This window comes from Acanthochromis polyacanthus, chromosome 7, assembly GCF_021347895.1.
Source record: "Acanthochromis polyacanthus isolate Apoly-LR-REF ecotype Palm Island chromosome 7, KAUST_Apoly_ChrSc, whole genome shotgun sequence".
Taxonomy (NCBI): domain Eukaryota; kingdom Metazoa; phylum Chordata; class Actinopteri; family Pomacentridae; genus Acanthochromis; species Acanthochromis polyacanthus.
In genome coordinates this window covers 5,910,799-5,929,079 of record NC_067119.1, presented here as the reverse complement: position 1 = coordinate 5,929,079, position 18,281 = coordinate 5,910,799, and the positions used below count along the sequence as shown (strand labels likewise).

The 18,281-nt window shown below is 40.5% G+C and overlaps 1 protein-coding gene and 8 non-coding genes across 9 annotated transcripts in view; 7 read left to right on the top strand and 2 right to left on the bottom strand.

Moving 5' to 3' along the window:
- The window catches only part of LOC110962432 (protein unc-13 homolog B-like), a 242,079-nt gene that overhangs the window by 34,273 nt on the left and 189,525 nt on the right, over positions 1 to 18,281 (bottom strand). Inside the window, exons 32-33 of the mRNA XM_051950402.1 lie at positions 14,329 to 14,406; positions 14,000 to 14,077 (exon numbers count right to left, since the gene is read on the bottom strand). Of these exons, the coding sequence (XP_051806362.1) occupies positions 14,000 to 14,077; positions 14,329 to 14,406 (156 nt within the window). The remainder of the gene's footprint in view (positions 1 to 13,999; positions 14,078 to 14,328; positions 14,407 to 18,281) is intronic.
- On the top strand, positions 1,171 to 1,244 carry trnat-ugu (transfer RNA threonine (anticodon UGU)). Its single transcript has one exon. It is a non-coding gene; the product is annotated as a tRNA-Thr (tRNA).
- On the top strand, positions 1,629 to 1,702 carry trnat-agu (transfer RNA threonine (anticodon AGU)). Its single transcript has one exon. It is a non-coding gene; the product is annotated as a tRNA-Thr (tRNA).
- Positions 2,002 to 2,075, top strand: trnat-agu (transfer RNA threonine (anticodon AGU)). The gene has a single exon. It is a non-coding gene; the product is annotated as a tRNA-Thr (tRNA).
- trnat-cgu (transfer RNA threonine (anticodon CGU)) lies at positions 5,546 to 5,619 on the top strand. Its single transcript has one exon. It is a non-coding gene; the product is annotated as a tRNA-Thr (tRNA).
- trnat-ugu (transfer RNA threonine (anticodon UGU)) lies at positions 5,987 to 6,060 on the top strand. The gene has a single exon. It is a non-coding gene; the product is annotated as a tRNA-Thr (tRNA).
- On the top strand, positions 6,434 to 6,507 carry trnat-agu (transfer RNA threonine (anticodon AGU)). Its single transcript has one exon. It is a non-coding gene; the product is annotated as a tRNA-Thr (tRNA).
- trnat-agu (transfer RNA threonine (anticodon AGU)) lies at positions 7,239 to 7,312 on the bottom strand. The gene has a single exon. It is a non-coding gene; the product is annotated as a tRNA-Thr (tRNA).
- trnat-ugu (transfer RNA threonine (anticodon UGU)) lies at positions 8,057 to 8,130 on the top strand. The gene has a single exon. It is a non-coding gene; the product is annotated as a tRNA-Thr (tRNA).

The following is an 18,281-nucleotide window of genomic DNA, read 5'->3' as shown; positions in this document are numbered from 1 at the left end:
AGCAGCCAGACTGGTATCGACAAAGCAATAATGAAAAAAAAACAGTGAAATGAGACAAAACAATCAGAAAAAAACTGGAGAAATGATATGAAATGAAAACGTTTGACCTAGAAAGCCTCTCTCACCTTGGAATCCTCTGACTGGTAGCGATAAAAATCAAACCCAGGGAGCCAAACAAAGGCAGTTATTTTGAAAGATAAAGACAAGGTGAATTAGCAAAAACTAAAAAGGATTGTTTTTGTGCTGATGCATCCTACCCACCATGTTATCCTCCCCTTCATTGTCAGAGCCGGCCGGCTGGAGATTGCGTGGAAATGAAAACAAACAAATTATATAAAACGTGGGGCAAAGAAAATGTGATTGTAAAAAGAGAAAACAAACACATGAGAAAAGAAACTGGAGCTCTGCTGAGGTTTAGTCAGAACCTGGCTGCTGTGCTGCAGGTTTATTATGCCTCGTTCCACAAAATAATTAACTAAATGAGACACTGATTTATGATGATCCTGCTGTGAGTTTATACTCCAACCTTCAGTGATGGTAACCACAGATGATGCCGGTTACTGTGAGAAAGTCTCAGTGTTGTTGGCTTTTGTTCTGTCTTGTGTTTGTTCTCTAACCTTGTTATTTTCACCTTATAACAACAACATCCTCCCAAAGACAGCTCAACACAGACTCCAAAGCTCACACTTCAATCACCAGACCTATTTGTCCACTTTAATATTGTTCTATATATATAAGTTCTCCAACAGGTATGAACATGCAGATCTAATATCGCACTGCACGATGCATGACCTTTGAAAGGAATGAATTCAGAAGCAGCTATTTTCATAACAGATCTGAGGGGATTTTACTGCAAATGAACTTTATAACCAAAAGTCTGTGGACATTATTGCGTTCATGCTTCATTCTTGGTCTCTTTCTTACAGTAAAAATGAATCCAGTGATATTTCAGATGAAGGCCTGCTTCTAATTTTGGTGCAAAAACTTCAAAGAAGACCATTTTCTGTTTCAAAGACACGTGTTGCTTTTCATTGTTCTAACTCATGCTTCCTTGTGTTTTCTCTCCACCACTGACGGAGAAATCATTCCCCCTTTGCCATCACAGGGCACCACCGTGAAATGCAGAAGATGAGGAGGCTTCAGGAAGTTTGCCTTTCTGTGTTAAACACAGGCACTGTGGCTTAGTTGGTCAAAGCATCTGTCTTGTAAACAGGAGATCCTGGGTTCAAATCCCAGCTGTGCCTTTTCACTGACACTAAAACATCAGCAAATGGCAGGCTTCTACAAAGGGTGAGCATGATTTCTAGTAGATTTGGGCAAAGGTTACTAGAACTCAAGCTGACACTGGTAGCTTCCTGGGCATCTATGTATTCTAAACATACTGCCCTTGTACTGTAGACGCAAACTGTGTGCTGCAGAAAGTCCACACCTACGTCTGCAGACTTAAGATGACAATAATTATGTCACACATATCTTAGCTTACTAAAGCTTTGACTGAACTCCCTTACAGGCAGCCTCATGGACAGCTAAGACACCACAAACATGCTGATTCAAATGGTTTTCTCAACAGAAGCTGCAGTTTCTTTGGTTTTGAGCCATGGATCAATTGTCAATCTGCACACACAGCAGGCGCTGTGGCTGAGTTGGTCAAAGTGCCTGTCTAGTAAACAGGAGATCCTGGGTTCAAATCCCAGCGGTGCCTTTTCAGTGACACTAAAACATCTGCAAGAAGCAAACATCCACAAAACGTGAACACAAATTCTTGGAGATTTGGGCAAAGGTCACAAGAACTCCGGCTAATACTGGCTATCTATATATTCTAAACATACTGCCCTTATAGCACAGACACAAGCTGTGCACTGCAGGGGGCCCATACACAGTCATGATGATGCAATTGAAGACTGGACCATATGAATCTAACTTTAATATTAAAAATATCCTTTGACATAAGCCGGTGTTAATCCAGAATCCTGAGACTACTGTTCTTGTGCATGAACAGGAGGTGCTGTGGCTTAGTTGGTCAAAGCGCCTGTCTAGTAAACAGGAGATCCTGGGTTCAAATCCCAGCAGTGCCTTTTCAGGAGATTCTGCTTGTCAAAGCTGTGTTCAGACACCTGTGAAAAGCACAGCTGAATAGCATCTACATATTCAGTTCAGACCGGCCTAGTAATGTTGACACAAACTTTAGGTTGCACACAGATGTCTACAGAAGCTTTTGAGGAGGATATAGGGAGATAATGATATCACATGGACTCGATTATTTACATATTCTCAGCATGAGCAGTCCCACAATTACAGCGTAGTCACTGACAGGCACTAATTTTGGGCTGCAAATCGACATCCATAGAGGGGTCCATGTGATCTCTTGGGCAGAGTTAGCTGACAGTGATTACTCATGGATGCAGAAAGTATATAGTCTTTTGCCAGTATGCACATGGGCAGTAGGGGAGCCAATGAATGTGCTGATTCATCCAATTTTGATGCAACTGAAGACTGGATCATTTACATCAAACTTTAATATTAAAAAGATTCTTAAACATAATCCGGTGTTAATCCAGAATCCTTAGACGACTGTCCTTTCCTGTAAGTAGGAGGTGCTGTAGCTTAGTTGGTCAAAGCGCCTGTCTAGTAAACAGGAGATCTTGGATTCAAATACCAGGAGTGCCTTTACAGTGACACTGAAATATCAGCAAATGGCAGACATCTACAGAGGGTGAACATGATTTCCTGTAGACTTGGGCAAAGGTTACAAGTAGGGCTGGGTATCAATCTAAAAGTTTCGATACCGGTACCAATTCCGATACCTTCACTTCGATACCGGTTCCTAAACGATACTTTTTTCGATACCAGTTTTACAATATATACTCTAACAGAATGAAAATTGCATTACACATTACTTTTCACATCTTGAGTTTAATTTTCCAGTGATTTCCAGTGCAAAAGAACATTTGCAAGCAATGTACAGTTCAGTACATTCTGAGCCACCTTCGGCCCCGGACCCTTCCTGGCCGACCTGGAGCCGGTCTCGGCGCACCGCCGCGGAGGAAATGCGCCAGGCGGGGGACGGCCCGCACCCGGTGAGAGGTCCCGCGAGGGGATCCTCCCGCACCGAGCGGCCGCCCCTGGCCCGCCGAGTTGAATCTCCCGGGTGGACTGCGCGGACCCCACCCGTTTACCTCTTAACGGTTTCACACCCTCTTGAACTCTCTCTTCAAAGTTCTTGTCAACTTTCCCTTCAGGTACTTGTCGACTATCGGTCTCGTGCCGGTATTTAGCCTTAGATGGAGTTTACCACCCGCTTTGGCATATACTGCACCGCGCACTATTGGCGTCTGTGGCGATGGGCGTGGGAGAGCTCAGCTGCAGAGGGGAGAGGTGTGGAGGAGAGTGTGTGGAACCAGCGTCAGGTTAATTAGCGCAGCTGGCACCAATTAGACTCACCTGATTCTCTCGGCAGTAACAGACTGAAGCAGAGGACAAAAGACAGACGGACAGAGAGGACGGGGGAACGGACGAGTGGAGGACAGCGGACAGGACGAGGTCCGGTGGAGCGGGCAGCTTATCGAACGAGATCCTGTGGAGATCCGGCTGACGCTGAGACTGTTTACCGGAGGAGAACCGGAGGAGAACCGGCGGACGTTGAGACTGTTTACCGGACGAGGTCCGGTGTAGCGCCGGGCAAGGAAGAGAGACTGTTTTATTTACATTGAGACGGTGTGGTGAATAAAAGACTTTGTCTGCATTGGCCGAACTGCCGTGGTTATTGTGCTGAGCAGAGCCGCAGACAGGTTCTCCTGTTACAGCGTCCATTTTACAAAAGTAGAGCCACGTTTTAGACCTCAGAGGCATCTTTTCCCACTTCGACGACATGCTAAACAACTGCAGTAAATTCAATGTACCGAACGTGAAACCTGTCTGTGAACGGGCAGCATGCTTTTTTCCGGCTTGCCGCAATCACGTGTAATGTTACAGCCAATCACAGGTTTGCTTTATCATAATCACGTGATAAGTACCGGAACATGGAACCGAAAGACGAGGCTTATTTCGATACTCCTTAGTACCGAAACATTTCGGTCGGTGCCATTAAAGAACCGAAGTTCGGTACTCAGCCCTAGTTACAAGACATCTAGCTTCCTGGGCATCTATGTATTCTAAACATACTGCCGTTGTACTGTAGACACAAACTGTGTACTGCAGAGAATCCACACCTACATCTGCAGACTTAAGATGACAATAATTATGTCACGTAGATCCTCGCTTACTAAGGCCCCATCCACACGAAGACAAAACGCTTAACAGTTTCAAAAACGATCGCCATAAAGACGAAGGCGTCTCAGAAAATGTGTGCGTCTACATGAATGCACTCGATACGCATGGAAATGCTGTAAAACACATGCCAGACCTCTAGGGGCGCTGTAACGATATGACGGAAACACGCGCAAACAGAAGAAAAAACAGTGGGCATGCGCAGTTGCGGCAAAAGTTGTAAACAGAGACCAAGCCGGGAAGCATGAGTGGGCCGCAATGAGTCCTCAATAATTGTTTGTTCAACTCAGTGGTGACTGAAAATAAGGAGATTTTGCTGCAACAGGGATAGTAGGGTCACTAGCTTCATCAGCACATTTGCTACACTGTACGCCGCCATTGTTGTCGTTGCTGCGTGTGGCGCATGCGTGTCAATGAAGTTATGAAACTGCGCATGCGTGTCAATGAAGATACGAAACTATGACGCAAGCGTATCTGAAAAGTAGCGGAGAGCCAGTAAACACGGAGCTGCGTATACGGCATTTCAAAATCTTTCCACTCTGGCAACTGGTTTCAAAAACGATCGTTTACAGACCCCCAAAACGCTGTCTTCGTGTGGATGATATGTGGATTTGGCAAGAAACTTATGCGTTTAGATCTCGGTTTGTCTTCGTGTGGATGGGGCCTAAAGCTTTGACTGAACTCCCTTATAGACAGCCTCATGGACAGCTAAGACACCACGAACATGCTGATTCAAATGATTTCCCAACATAAGCTGGTGTTTCTTTTGTTTTGAGTCATAGAAATATTGTCAGGCTCCCCCAACAACGAAGGTGCTGTGGCTTAGTTGGTCAAAGCGCCTGTCTAGTAAACAGGAGATCCTGTGTTCATATCCCAGCAGTGCTTTTTCACTGACACAAAAACATCAGCAAATGGCGGACTTCTACAAAGGGTGAGCATGATTTCTAGTGGATTTGGGCAAAGGTTACTCGAACTCAAGCTGACACTGGTAGCTTCCTGGGCATCTATGTATTCTAAACATACTAAAACATCTGCAAGAACCACACACAAGCTGTGCACTACAGAGGGTCTTTTTAACTCTTGCAGAGTTAAAAAGACAAAAATTATGTCACCCCAGAGCCTCGCTTACTCAAGCGCTGATAGAACTTTCTTACAGACAGCTAGGACATCACAGACAGACAGGAAACCACAAACATGCTGATTCAAATGATTTCCAAACATATTCCAGTGTTTCTTTGGTTTCGAGCCACGGATCTATTGTCAAAGAGTGCACGTAGGAGGTGCTGTGGCTTAGTTGGTTAAAGCGCCTGTCTCGTAAACAGGAGATCCTGGGTTCAAATCCCAGCAGTGCCTTTACAAGCAGTCCTATGTTCTCAATAGCAGTGTAAAGAATCCTGTTTGCACATCCACATCATGAACTACTGCAGACTTTGACAGAGGTTACAAGGACCCTAGTGGGCCCCAACATATGTGCAGATATGTAACACTGATCTCATGCTACTCTCATATCAGCATTTATGTGTCTTGTACATACTGCCTTTGAAGTTCAGACACAAGGCTGGACATGGATGTCCACAGAAGGGTCCACATATATTCTTGCAGAATTGGGGAAATGGATTCACACATTTGTGGATTCAAAGGGCATAAAGCTTTGGTGTCCAGCATAAGCTAGTGTTTATTGATTTTTGAGTTAACTATTAATTGCTGACAGACTAACTGAGGCACTGTGGCTGAGCTGGTCAAAGTGTCTGTCTTGTAAACAGGAGATCCTGGGTTCAAATCCCAGCGGTGCCGTTTCAGGGACACTAAAACATCTGCAAGATGCAAACATCCACAAACGGTGAACACAAATTATTGGAGATTTGGGCAAAGGTTACAAGAACTCCAGCTAATACTGGCTATCTATATATTCTAAACATACTGCCCTTATAGCACAGACACAAGCTGTGCACTGCATAGGGTCTATACATAATCTTGCAGAGTTAAAATGGCAGTAATTATGTCACCCCAGATCCTCGCTTACTAAAGCTTTGATAAAACTTCCTTATGGACAGCCTCACAGACAGCTATGACACCACAAACATGCTGATTCAAATGATTTCCCAACATATGCCATTGTTTCTTTGGCTTTGAGCCATGGATCTATAGTCAATCTCCACATACAGAAGGTGCTGTGGCTTAGTTGGTTAAGGCGCCTGTCTAGTAAACAGGAGATCCTGGGTTCAAATCCCAGCAGTGCCTTCTCAGTGACACTAAAACATCTGGTCATGTGCTACTTTTGTGCAGCATATCTGCATTTATGTGTTTTGTACATACTGCCCTTGTAGTGCAAACACAAGTTCTGGGCTGGACGAGGATGTCCATACATACTCTTGCAGAATAGGGGAGATGATTACTTAGGGATTCAAAAGGTATAAAGCTTTGGTGTCTGACTGTACATGCCTGTGGTTCAATCTTCAATAGCATCATCATGACTGTGTACAAGCCCACAAGGGAATATAATCAAAGCTTTTTAATCTAGTGTTTCTTTGGTTTTGAGTCATGGACCTACATGGACCCTCAAGCACTTGTGGATTCAAAAGGTATAAAGCTTTGGGGATTGATTGTCCAGCAGTGTTGATCAGGTTTTAGGTCATGGAGCTGTTAACTACTGACCAACTAACAGAGGTGTGGTGGTTTAGTTGGTTAAAGTACCTCTAAACAGGTGATCCAGGGTTCAAATCCCAGCAGTGCCTTTTCAAGTAGTTGGTTTTGTCAATGGCAGATTGATGAATCATGACTTCTCTTCTGCCACACGGACTCTACAGATACCAAAATTTCTATCTACACTATCAGTATGTGTTGACGCTCATCTACAATACAGAGTGACATGGGCAGACTCCAGGAAGACTAAAAAGTACTCTAAAACCAGTGTTATACATTAGCAAGAATGTTGGGGTCAGTCTGCCACTTATAAAACCAACTAGCTGAAAAGGCACTGCTGGGATTTGAACCCAGGATCTCCTGTTTACTAGACAGGCGCTTTGACCAACTAAGCCACAGCACCTCCTGCATGGAGAAGCATCATCAAAGATCAAAATTAATCACAATAACTTTCACATTCAGTTATTAAGAATTCGGAATTATCAAATGTTTTACATTTTTTTTGATAAAAAAAGACAGTTTCAGTCATTTCCGTAGTTTATATTTAGAGCCCCTGGCACAAGACAAGCTGAAGAGACTGCAAAGCTGGCTAAAGCAGGAGAGACCCTGTTAACCCCAACTCTTGCCCAATCCTTGTTCTGTCCTGAACCTGTAAAGAAAGCCTTAATCCTCAAATATCTCTGTGAAGGCCTGTCAGAAAGTCACACTGTCCATACTTCCCACAAATGTCCTCACCTCTGATTACCACTCAAATTAGTTCTCCCAAAGATAGATGTACACCTATCCACATAATTAACCCATGAAGACACATTGAACTACCACGCACACTACTAGGATTTGAACCCAGGATCTTCTGATTACTAGACAGGCACTTTGACCAACTAAGCCACAGTGCCTGCAGGCTACATCATTGGTCAACAGGTCCATGACTCAAAACCAATGAAACACTAGATCATATTGGAAAACTATGGGAGTCAGCAAGATCCATATGACCCCAGGTCTGCAAAAGCTCTGTGGATGTCCATGTGCAGCTCAGCAAATGTGGCAAGTATAAAGCTTTGATTGTACTTCCTTATGGATGTGCACACGGACAGCTGGGACACCACACACTGCTTGATTAAAGCAATTTGGGACTCATGAGTTTTAAGACGCTGTGGCTTAGTTGGTCAAAGCGCCTGCCTTGTAAACAGGAGATCCTAGGTTCAAATCCCAGCAGTGCCTTACTGCACGACACATACACCTGATCACCCACACGATTTGAAAGAAAATGTGATTCATCTGCTTCATGTCTTGTGCTGATGTGCCCACTGTATTCATTTTAGTGTTTGTAGGAGTCAACACATTTCTATAGAGACACAAATACCTCTCCGTCATTAAAGTTTTCATCAGTTTGTACAACACAAGCTCCTCTATGTTCCTCACATACATCAATGAGCCTTTGCTGGTCATTTTTCCATCTCAAATTGGTGGTACTATCTACTGCATACGAAGAACATCCCACAAAATCTGCAATTTTTTACCCAGTAGTCTAACCATTGCCATTTCCCCTTTGATTGTTCTTATTTTTGCAGCTCCGAACACATCAGCTTCAAATATTATCTGTTCACTGACACCATAATACCCAGTGATAATGACATTCTCATTGTTATTCACCTTTCACTGGTTTAAGCCCATAAGAACCCAGACCCATTTTTCCTTAAAGGACTTAATGAGTTAAGGTCAGACATAAAGCTTTAATAGGAAGAGACTGGGACACTCAAAATGCTTGTTACACTGGTGTCACTGTGGGTTCTTATGGGTTAAAGGATAACTGTGTAGGATTTACAGTGATCTATTAGCAGAAATGGAATACAGTATCCATAATTACGGTTTGATTTGTATATAATGAAACCATAATTCATCATAGGATAAATTGTGCAGTTCAACACATAATGAATTACTTGTCATTATGAATGGTGTTTTTGTTTGCTCAGATGGACCTCTGCATATTTAGACAGGGTGGTCCGTTTCCACAGAGCCCATCATGTTGCACTGTCATGTTTCTGCAGTAGCCCCAGAGCAGATAAACCAAACACTGCTTCCACAGAATGTCTCACGTTTTTCCATTGAATTATACGCAGGAGACTTGATAGATGCCACTAAATCCAACACACTAGGTGTTTAATGCTGGTAATTATTAATATCTGCATGTGAACAGTAGCACTATATAGGTCTATTATCTACAATGTGACTTAGCTAATATTTATCAATACACAAAACCTTCTTAACAACTCTTGTAAACTCTAATGACTACAGATTAAAATTAAAGCTGCAAGCAGCGTTGGACAGGTTCTTGCTGGTCAGCAAATCCATGCACATCCACCAGGTGGCACTGCGACCTGGAGTGTATTTTGGCCAATGGATGTCATCAGGCTTGAACTGTGATCACACATGTAAAATTTCAGTGAGACTGAAGCATGTACAGGCTAGTTATAGAGCATTTCATCAGGGCAGGACTCTGATCATACATGTTACATTTGATGCAGATTGGAGCATGTTCAGAACAGTTACACAGTATTTCCTGTTCCATGACAAAATGTCAAATTCCAGGGGTCACCATTTCCACACCCTAAGACTTTTGCGGACCATTTTGACAACTTTTGATCACCCATTCCTCCTGTACATCTTGATCAAATTTCAGCTCTCTCTGAGTCATCACACTTGAATGTATAGCTTTTGAAAACGACTAAAAATGACTGAAAATCGTGGAAAACATGAAACATAATTCAAAATGGCTGACTTCCTGTTTGGTTTTCAGCATGGGTGTCAATTACATTGTTGTGTATCTTGACCAGTTACATATGCCTACCAATTTTCATGCCTGTAGGTTAAACATACTGGCCATAGTAAATGTTTGAAATTTTCCAGGTGGCGCTATGGACCCATTTTGCCACAATCAGGTGAAATTACCCTAAAACCTCAAATGCCTCGCCAATCCAGACGTGTGGAAATTTTGGCGAGCATTTGAGCATTTTTAACTTATCAAAAAGTATTTTGTTTGTTACAGCAACAATGCATTGCCACAGTAACAGGATTTGATGAATCGTCAAAATCTTCACACTGTGGCATCTTCAAGGCATTAACACTGATGGGTCCAATTTTCAGAATGATATGACAAAGTATCGGGCAATGGGACGTGCAAATGTAATGACAAGAACTTCCTGGTGCCAGTAGGTGGCACTATGAGTATTTGTATATTCATGAGTATGGATGTGTTCAGACCCCGACTGCTGTCCATCATGTCAAGTTTGGTCTAGACTGAACAATTTGCAGCTAAGATATAAATAATTCAATTTTAATGGTGAGAAATCGAAATTCGCCGCTTCACCACTGACACGCCCTTTTACACCAAGTGACCATTTTCTGTGGGAATCATCATCAACGTGTCTAGGCTTATGTTATCAAATTGGAGGTGAATATGATGAACCTGCTAAGAATAGTACATGAAAGTGTAAAAAAATGTCTATTTCTTGATACCACAAGATGGCACTATGACTGTGAATGTATTTAACCACAGGACTGTGATCGTACATGTAAAATTTCAGCCAAATTGGTGCATGTTCATCAGAGTTAGACACCACTTCCTGTTTCATGGCGAAGGATCAATATTTTGGGAGTAGCCATGGCCACGCCCTTTGAATTTTGCAGAGCATTTTGATAACTACACATGCACACCAAATAATTTAGCTGTAGATAAAACGTCGTGGCAGTTGACCTAATGACCACTTTTTCAATTTTGCAGGGGCGCTATGGAGCCATTTTGCCACACACATGCGCAACTCCCATAAAATATCAAATTTTTCACCAGTCCTGATGTGCATGCCAAGTTTGATGCGTTTCGGGGTATGAAAAGGCCGCCAAATAATAATAAATAAACCCTAAGGTTTCAATAGGCTCCTAGGCACCGCGGTGCCTTGGACAGTCGGTGCCTTTGCACTGCCTCTCCTTGGCACCTTCATTGCATTACAATAGGGTCCTAGGCACCGTTAGTGCTTGGACCTTAATAAATTTCTATGTCCGTGACTACATGAGAGTCTTCTAGCTCTGTGCATGAATGGAACCAAGCTCTCTAAGTAGACTTAAATGGATAAGATAAGTAGTCAAACAGCAACAACAGGTCGATGGGTGTTTAAATCTGTCCATGGATGTGTCTGCAAAGGACGATAATCATGGGTTAAGACTTGATGCTATGGAGAAAACAATTTCTCTTTTGACAGTGTGAAACACGACACATTAGCCAAATGAAAAGCTGCCACGATCTCCCAGTTCTTCTGTGAAAGAAACTGCCGGAATGCAACAATCTCATCCAAACAACTCGAATACTAACAGGAAGCCAGGCCTCATCTCCCGACATTAGTGGTCGAAGTCAATAGTGTGACTTAATGGAAGCAAATTCCAGCAGCCAAAGTGAAAACATTACTATAGAAAGCCTTAAAGAAATGCAGATTAATGCCTATTATTTTGGATGTTCACATTATTTAAGACATTTGAAAAGCAACTGATCACAAAAAAGAAACATGAAATCAGTGGATCTTCTGGAGTCATCTCAGACCTGAAGAACAAAAGATTTTTTTTACCAAAGAAGATTTTGGATTTTGGCAGAAAAAATCACTAGTATATCCAATAGCAATAATAATAAAAATGTAAAGCATCCCTGAATTATTCACGAGGTAAACCTGCGTGTGACACATCAAATCAGTCCAAGAATCCAAACCTGAAGTTTTAAGGTTTGAACAAGTCGACCCACCTCCTCGTCGCACTCGTCGGGTTCATCCTCGTTCTCCTTTTTGGGCAGCAGAAGCAGCACCGTAAGAAGCACAGCATTTCATTTACATAAATTACATCAGGAGGACGGAAAAACCAGAGTTTATTTCTGGGAGTTAAAACTGGGTGTCGAGGAACGAGGAGGAGGAGGAGGTCTAAGATCTGTGGTTTGTGATTAAATTGGGATTGGGCTAAAAATAGACAAACGCACACTACTGGGTGGAAAAACGGTTGGAAAAAGGTTCAGCTTGGTTTTTACTTCACTGAGATGTTTGTCTGGGAGGTTTAAGTTTGAGGACCGACGTGGAAAAAGAGGAGTGAGGTCAAAAAATGAAAAAACATACCCTCTCCTCCTCAGCAGTTAACTGTAGAGAGAAAGACTCAGTTGTTACTTAAATGAATAATTCTGTACAATACCTGTAGAAATTTCATCTTTTGCACCTTTATCCTTCAGACAAGATTATCTATTTTTAATAAACCTTTTATTCGGAAATGTATTAACAAGGACACTTTAATTCCAGCGAGAAAAGCTTTGTCAAGTGAATTTTCACTCTTTTTCTCTCCCCACATTGAATATGAAAGGTTACAAGAACAAAAAAGCATTATTTCCATTTTCTAAGTTCCTTTTTTTAGCGCTTTAAACACTTCGCCTACAATTGCAGGTTCAGGACAAAGAGGAAAATATGATTGCACATTAAATTCCACTCTGCTGCTTCTCCTTGTATCGACCAATGAACCCAAATGCATATGAAATAGTTCCATTACTGTAATTAGGTCGCATCTGGAGGACGGTGTAGTGACCCAAATTTAAGTATTTGAACATGCCAACAGAAAAAAAGGTGGATCATCAGTGCATTTCATCCTGCCTGTCCTATATTTTACCCTTTTTGTCCTTTACGTTCTTTTCAAAAGCACCTATTGCACCTATTTCACGTTCTTATTGCCAGTTTTTCATTTTTTAAACATTCTCAGCGAGTTTTTCTGACTCACATGAGTGACTCACGCTGTGTGTTTCACCGGTGTTTGTTTTTCACATCGCACTTCTTTCTCCCACAGATCTGAACATGAAATCCATGTTAAAACATCTTGTGAACACAGAGAATATCATGTACCTGCCCATTAGCTCACGCTGAGGTCTCTACATGATTGCCTTTTCAAAAATCGAAGGCCAAATATTTTACTAGAGCAGATAAAATTCAGATTCTCCTCAGTGATTCTGGTTCTTTTTTGGATTATATCAAGCTTTTTGCAAAGAATCTTTGACAGTTAAACCTCAGCGCCAAGCTTTAACAACCCTGTTTAAAATTATTTTAGAAATATCTTGAAAAATATCTTAACTTTTAAAGACAAAGAAACAACTCTACATGCTCTTATCTCTTCATGACTGTCATTTCAAAAATCGAAGGCCGAATAATTTACTGCGGCAGATAAAACTGAGATTCTCGTCATATATTCTGGTTCTCTTTTGGATTATATCAAGCTATTCACAAAGAATCTTGGCCTCTAGTTTGATAGCAAAACCAAACTGCAAAGCTTTTACACCCCTTTTTTTTCATTTCCACAATGCTTCAAGCATTTGTTTTTCTTTAAAAGACCATTTTCCACACTTTTGTCTCCTCATACCTGGATAACTGCAGCTGCTTTTTACCCGCCTGAACCAAACATCTGTTCAAACGTGTACAGCTGCCAGGCTTTTAACCTGAACCACTCCTGTTTCAGCCTCTTTATTATGAGTTCAAGTGTGTTTTAGGACAGCTTTTAAGATATTATTGGGCACTTTTATGGTCCTTTATTGCCCTTTTTCTCACAAAGTGTTTTTTCCCATCTATTTCAATGGTCCGGCAAAAAACTAAATGTGTTGAAATCGGACAGATTTACCGGAGAAAATCAGGTCACTTCTTGAACTTTTCTCCAGAGCCTTTCCTGATTCTTCTTCTCCGTAAAGTGTCTTTTATTTCTCTTAAAAAATGTTTGTGCCACTTCCAATACCGAATTTTTCTTCCATCTGTATTTATTGTGCCATCCTTGTGAAGCACTTTGGAACTTGGATTTTAAAAAGCGCTCTATATATAAAGAAGATTATTATTATTATTACTATTATGGTGGTGAAAGGTGGCATTTTTCATTCATGTTTAAGCCTTTCGACCTCGAACTAGAGAGAAAAGACCTCGCTGGGGTGGGCAAAAAAAAAAAAAAAAAAAAAAAACCTGCATCTGCAGGTTGAAATGGAAAACTTGCTGATTGAAAACTTCCAGCGTTTGTTGCATGAACACCTGTTAAAACTCACCTGTTTTGCTCCCATCGACTCGAACATCTTCTCCAAAAGGACTCTCATCTGCTGGATGTTGTTCATCAGCACACAGGGCTGCGAGAAGGACAACGATGAGAGAAAGTCAAGATAAAGAGAGCAAATGAATGAAAGAAGCAAAACAAACAATCACAAAAGGACCAATGACAGGAGGATAAAAGATCCAGACAAAGAGAAACCAACAGAGACAGAAGTTACAGGAGGGTGCAGCAGCAGCTAAAATATTAATTCACTCTGCAGACTAGATCTCAGAGTGTTTGGTTTCTCTCCAAAGCAGAGATGAGGCCGGAGGAGGCAGCAGTACTCACTATCTTCTCCTTCTCGCAGTAGGAGGGGAAGCTCTTGGCCAGCAGGGCAGAATACTGCAGCAGCACTTTGGTGATCGTCTGCGGAGACAAGAACACACGGGACACGTTTTCTCTGAGAACTTTAGCAGCAGTGAAGCTCAACGCTGTTTTATTTACTCTTTTAGTTTAGTCAGGTGAGAAGGCTGCTGTTAAAACCCTCAAATGTCATGACGATGGAAGATGTGTGTCTCTGGGTTTTGCTGAAAAAAGCTGCAGGCAGTGATCAGAGAGTTTGTTCCAGCTGAGGTCATGGATGTTATAAGAAGTCAGATTAATTAGTTAGTGCGGTACGGGGTGCCTAAAGCTTGAATTTTCAATGTCAGAAACCCTTCTGACCTGCTATATCGCCATGGTAACTGATGCTGGGCAGCTAACCTGCTAAAGAAAAGGTTCTGTACAGAGTGTGGGATTCAAATCGTCTCCTTTTCACCATATTCCCTCTGAGTGGTTCTCAGCTGAAGGAACAAACCAGTAAAGCTGTAACACCACTGCACTGTAACAGCTGTGCAGTTACAGGAGGTAAACCGTATGCAATGTGTTGCCATGGAATCGCACAAAGATCTTGTTATTGCTGGTCCTGATGTGCTTTAAAGTGTTGGTGCTGCAGCTAACAGAACACAGATTAGACATTTGATTAGTCTATTGAGAATATTTGGTCAATTTCATTTAAATTTGATCGACATGTTGTTACATGGACTTGTCCCATATAACAACTTGTAGTGACCTATTGTCCTTTGATTGTGACTTATTGTCCTTTTATTGTGACCTATTGTCCTTTTGTTGTGATTAACTGTCCCTTTATTGTGACCTATTGTCCTTTTATTGTGATTAACTGTCCTTTTATTGTGACCTATTGTCCTTTTGTTGTGATTAACTGTCCTTTTATTGTGACCTATTGTCCTTTTATTGTGACCTATTGTCCTTTGATTGTGACTTATTGTCCTTTTATTGTGACCTATTGTCCTTTTATTGTGATTAACTGTCCTTTTATTGTGACCTATTGTCCTTTTATTGTGACCTATTGTCCTTTTATTGTGATTAACTGTCCTTTTATTGTGACCTATTGTCCTTTTATTGTGACCTATTGTCCTTTTATTGTGATTAACTGTCCTTTTATGGTGACCTATTGTTTTATGTTTCACTGTTATGTTTTTTTTTTTTTTTTTTACCTGCCTAAGGACTGCAGATGTAAATTAGCATTGTTGGTATAATCTGGCATATTTTTGTATATTGCTGTCTAAATAGATGTCCATTAATGTGCACTGTCCCTATCAAATAAATACATATGTAAATATATAAAATAATGGGCAATAAAATGTTTAATTTTAGTTGATAATTACTGATCATTTTTACTACTTCTAATAGAGACCAAGAAAAACAAACGTTTTATTTTCATTGTAACTTTAATAACTAGAAAAGCACTCAGAGAGCGCAGACCTCTGCCAAGGATATTGACATTCCCACAGAGAGGAAAACAGGAAACCCATGCAGTAAAGGATCAGGAGCTGGAATTGAACCTGCATCTCTGACACAGTTCTGTTTACGAATCCCCTTCTTAACCAGTTAAACTATCTGGACACCTTGTTCCAATTTGTTGGACTAACCTACGATGTTTTTGTCATATTTTAGACCACATACTAAAACATACTAAAAAATCCAAAGTGATCCAGAATCCAGGATCCTTTCCGGATTGCCACCAAAATTAAATCAGCTCTTCCTCTTACCATAGTCTACATCCCCTCAAAATTTCATGTGAATCTGCCCAGGCGTTTTTGAGTTATCTTGCTAACAGACAGACAGACAGACACACAAATGCCGGGTGTCACATAACCTCCTTGGTGGAGGTAATAAGCCACACAGGTAATATGCTCAATATTAACACACAAATAAATTCATAAGATCGAAGAATTATTGTCAACTTGATTGTTTATTAGCCGGGGAGGGTGCACACTTGAGGTTTGTTCATGCAACTAAAGTTTGTATTTTCGCTGCGTGCTTTCATGGTTTGCATCTGACGCAGTTTTGTGAAACAACTGCACCTTTGACTGAACAATTTAGGAATCATCAAGGCCTGTTTTGCACTTTTTATTATGATTTCCTAACTAAACATGCATGTTAAATCAGATATGTTGATGCGATGATGTGCTGTTTTCAAAATTTTCCAGGAAAAAGCAAAGAGAAGGTTTAAGGGAGAAGGAAATCCAGGCGACACGCGTTGTAGTTTGGCGAGAAAGAATGAATGTTGTTTTTATTTACAACGAAAAACTCCACAGGGAACTTTTAAGCGTACGTACAAGTTAATCTATCCACTGCGAAGGTAACGTGGGGACAGGAAATGACAGAAACTGTGTCTATTCCTCCACAGCATCCTGAATTCTCTGTGGGAGTTTTCCTACTTTCTGCTGAGTAAGCCAGATGGTATATTCATCCATTAAACATTATGTCTGCCGGCACTACTTAGTACAGTTTCCTCCAGTTGTTCGACTCTATCTGCACTTTTCTGCAGCTGTCTGTCTTTTATTGCATCACACTGTTTTCCAACATGAACTAGGATTGTTGTTGCCTGGATAAAAATAAGAAACGGGTTGACAAAGAGGGCAAAAAGAGAGGAGAGACGACGGAAATAAAGGCAGATAAAGATGTAAAAGTATGAGAGGATGCAGAAAAGACAAGCTGGGAAGCAGTGAGATGGAAAGATAAAAAAAAAACAAGAGCTGAGATGGGGGAGGAGATGAAAAGGCGGAGGAGATTAACATGAGTGGAGTGGCAGAAAATGAAAAGCGAGTCGTGGTTGGGGACAGAAGGACGGACGGCTCAGAGTGATGGCTTACATTAGCCATTCTTTATTTAATGAGTCCAGCATCGATCCACACACACAAACACACCGACACACACCTTCCTCTGCAGAGAAACGCTGCTTAGGTTTAACGGCGACGTCTAAAAGCAAAGCTTGAATCAAATTTAAGGAAAGAAAAATTTGATATCCGAGATTTTGGTTACATAACGCGATGTTTGTGTTTTATGGTCCACAAACAAACACCTGAAGCTCATTAGTCAGAATCTCACAGGTACAAATGATTCAACAAAGGCTGAAAAGGAAGACTTGTGTGAGTAAGGCTCAAGAGGAAGGAATTTTTAGGTAGAAAAACACTCATCGAAGCGTGAGAGAACACTTCAGCCCCTCTTAAAAAGCTAAATCAGTTTAAGCGTGGCCACATGAACGAAGGCCTTTCTGGATGAAGTTTTTTGTTGAGTTTGGAAAGAAAAAGCTCAAACTTCCAAACAAAAGCCGAACTTCTTACAAAAAAAAAAAAAAAAAGTTCATCTAATAATACTCAAAAATAGTTTAGAAAAGCTAAAGTTGATTTAATTGATATTCCATGATGTCTAAAAAATACCAAAGAAACAGTCCCTAAAAATATATGGAGTGTGTTCTGAACAACTGTGATTTTTTAAAAATATATTACTGCTATGTTCCCTGTTTTGTGAAATTATTGGTAATAACTAATGAAGTCACAGAAAAGAACATTTATTTACAAGTTAACTATAAAAACAATGATATTTACTGTTTTCAAATTTAGTAAAAATACTATTATTTTACAGATATTTGTTGGGCTTGCATTTTAGATTTCTCTGTGTGTATGTATATATATATATATATATATATATATATATATATATATATATGTTTTTTATTATTGCATTATTTTTATTTATTTAAATATTTTTAATAAATTTATTTAAATCTATATTTATTTAATTTTTATAATTGTATTATTGCAATAATACAAATAATAATTATAATGATAAAAATAATAACAATAATAATACTGATTATTTATTTTATTTATTTATTTTTACAATTTTTACAGTATTCCATAATAATAATAATAATAATAATTAACTATTATTTA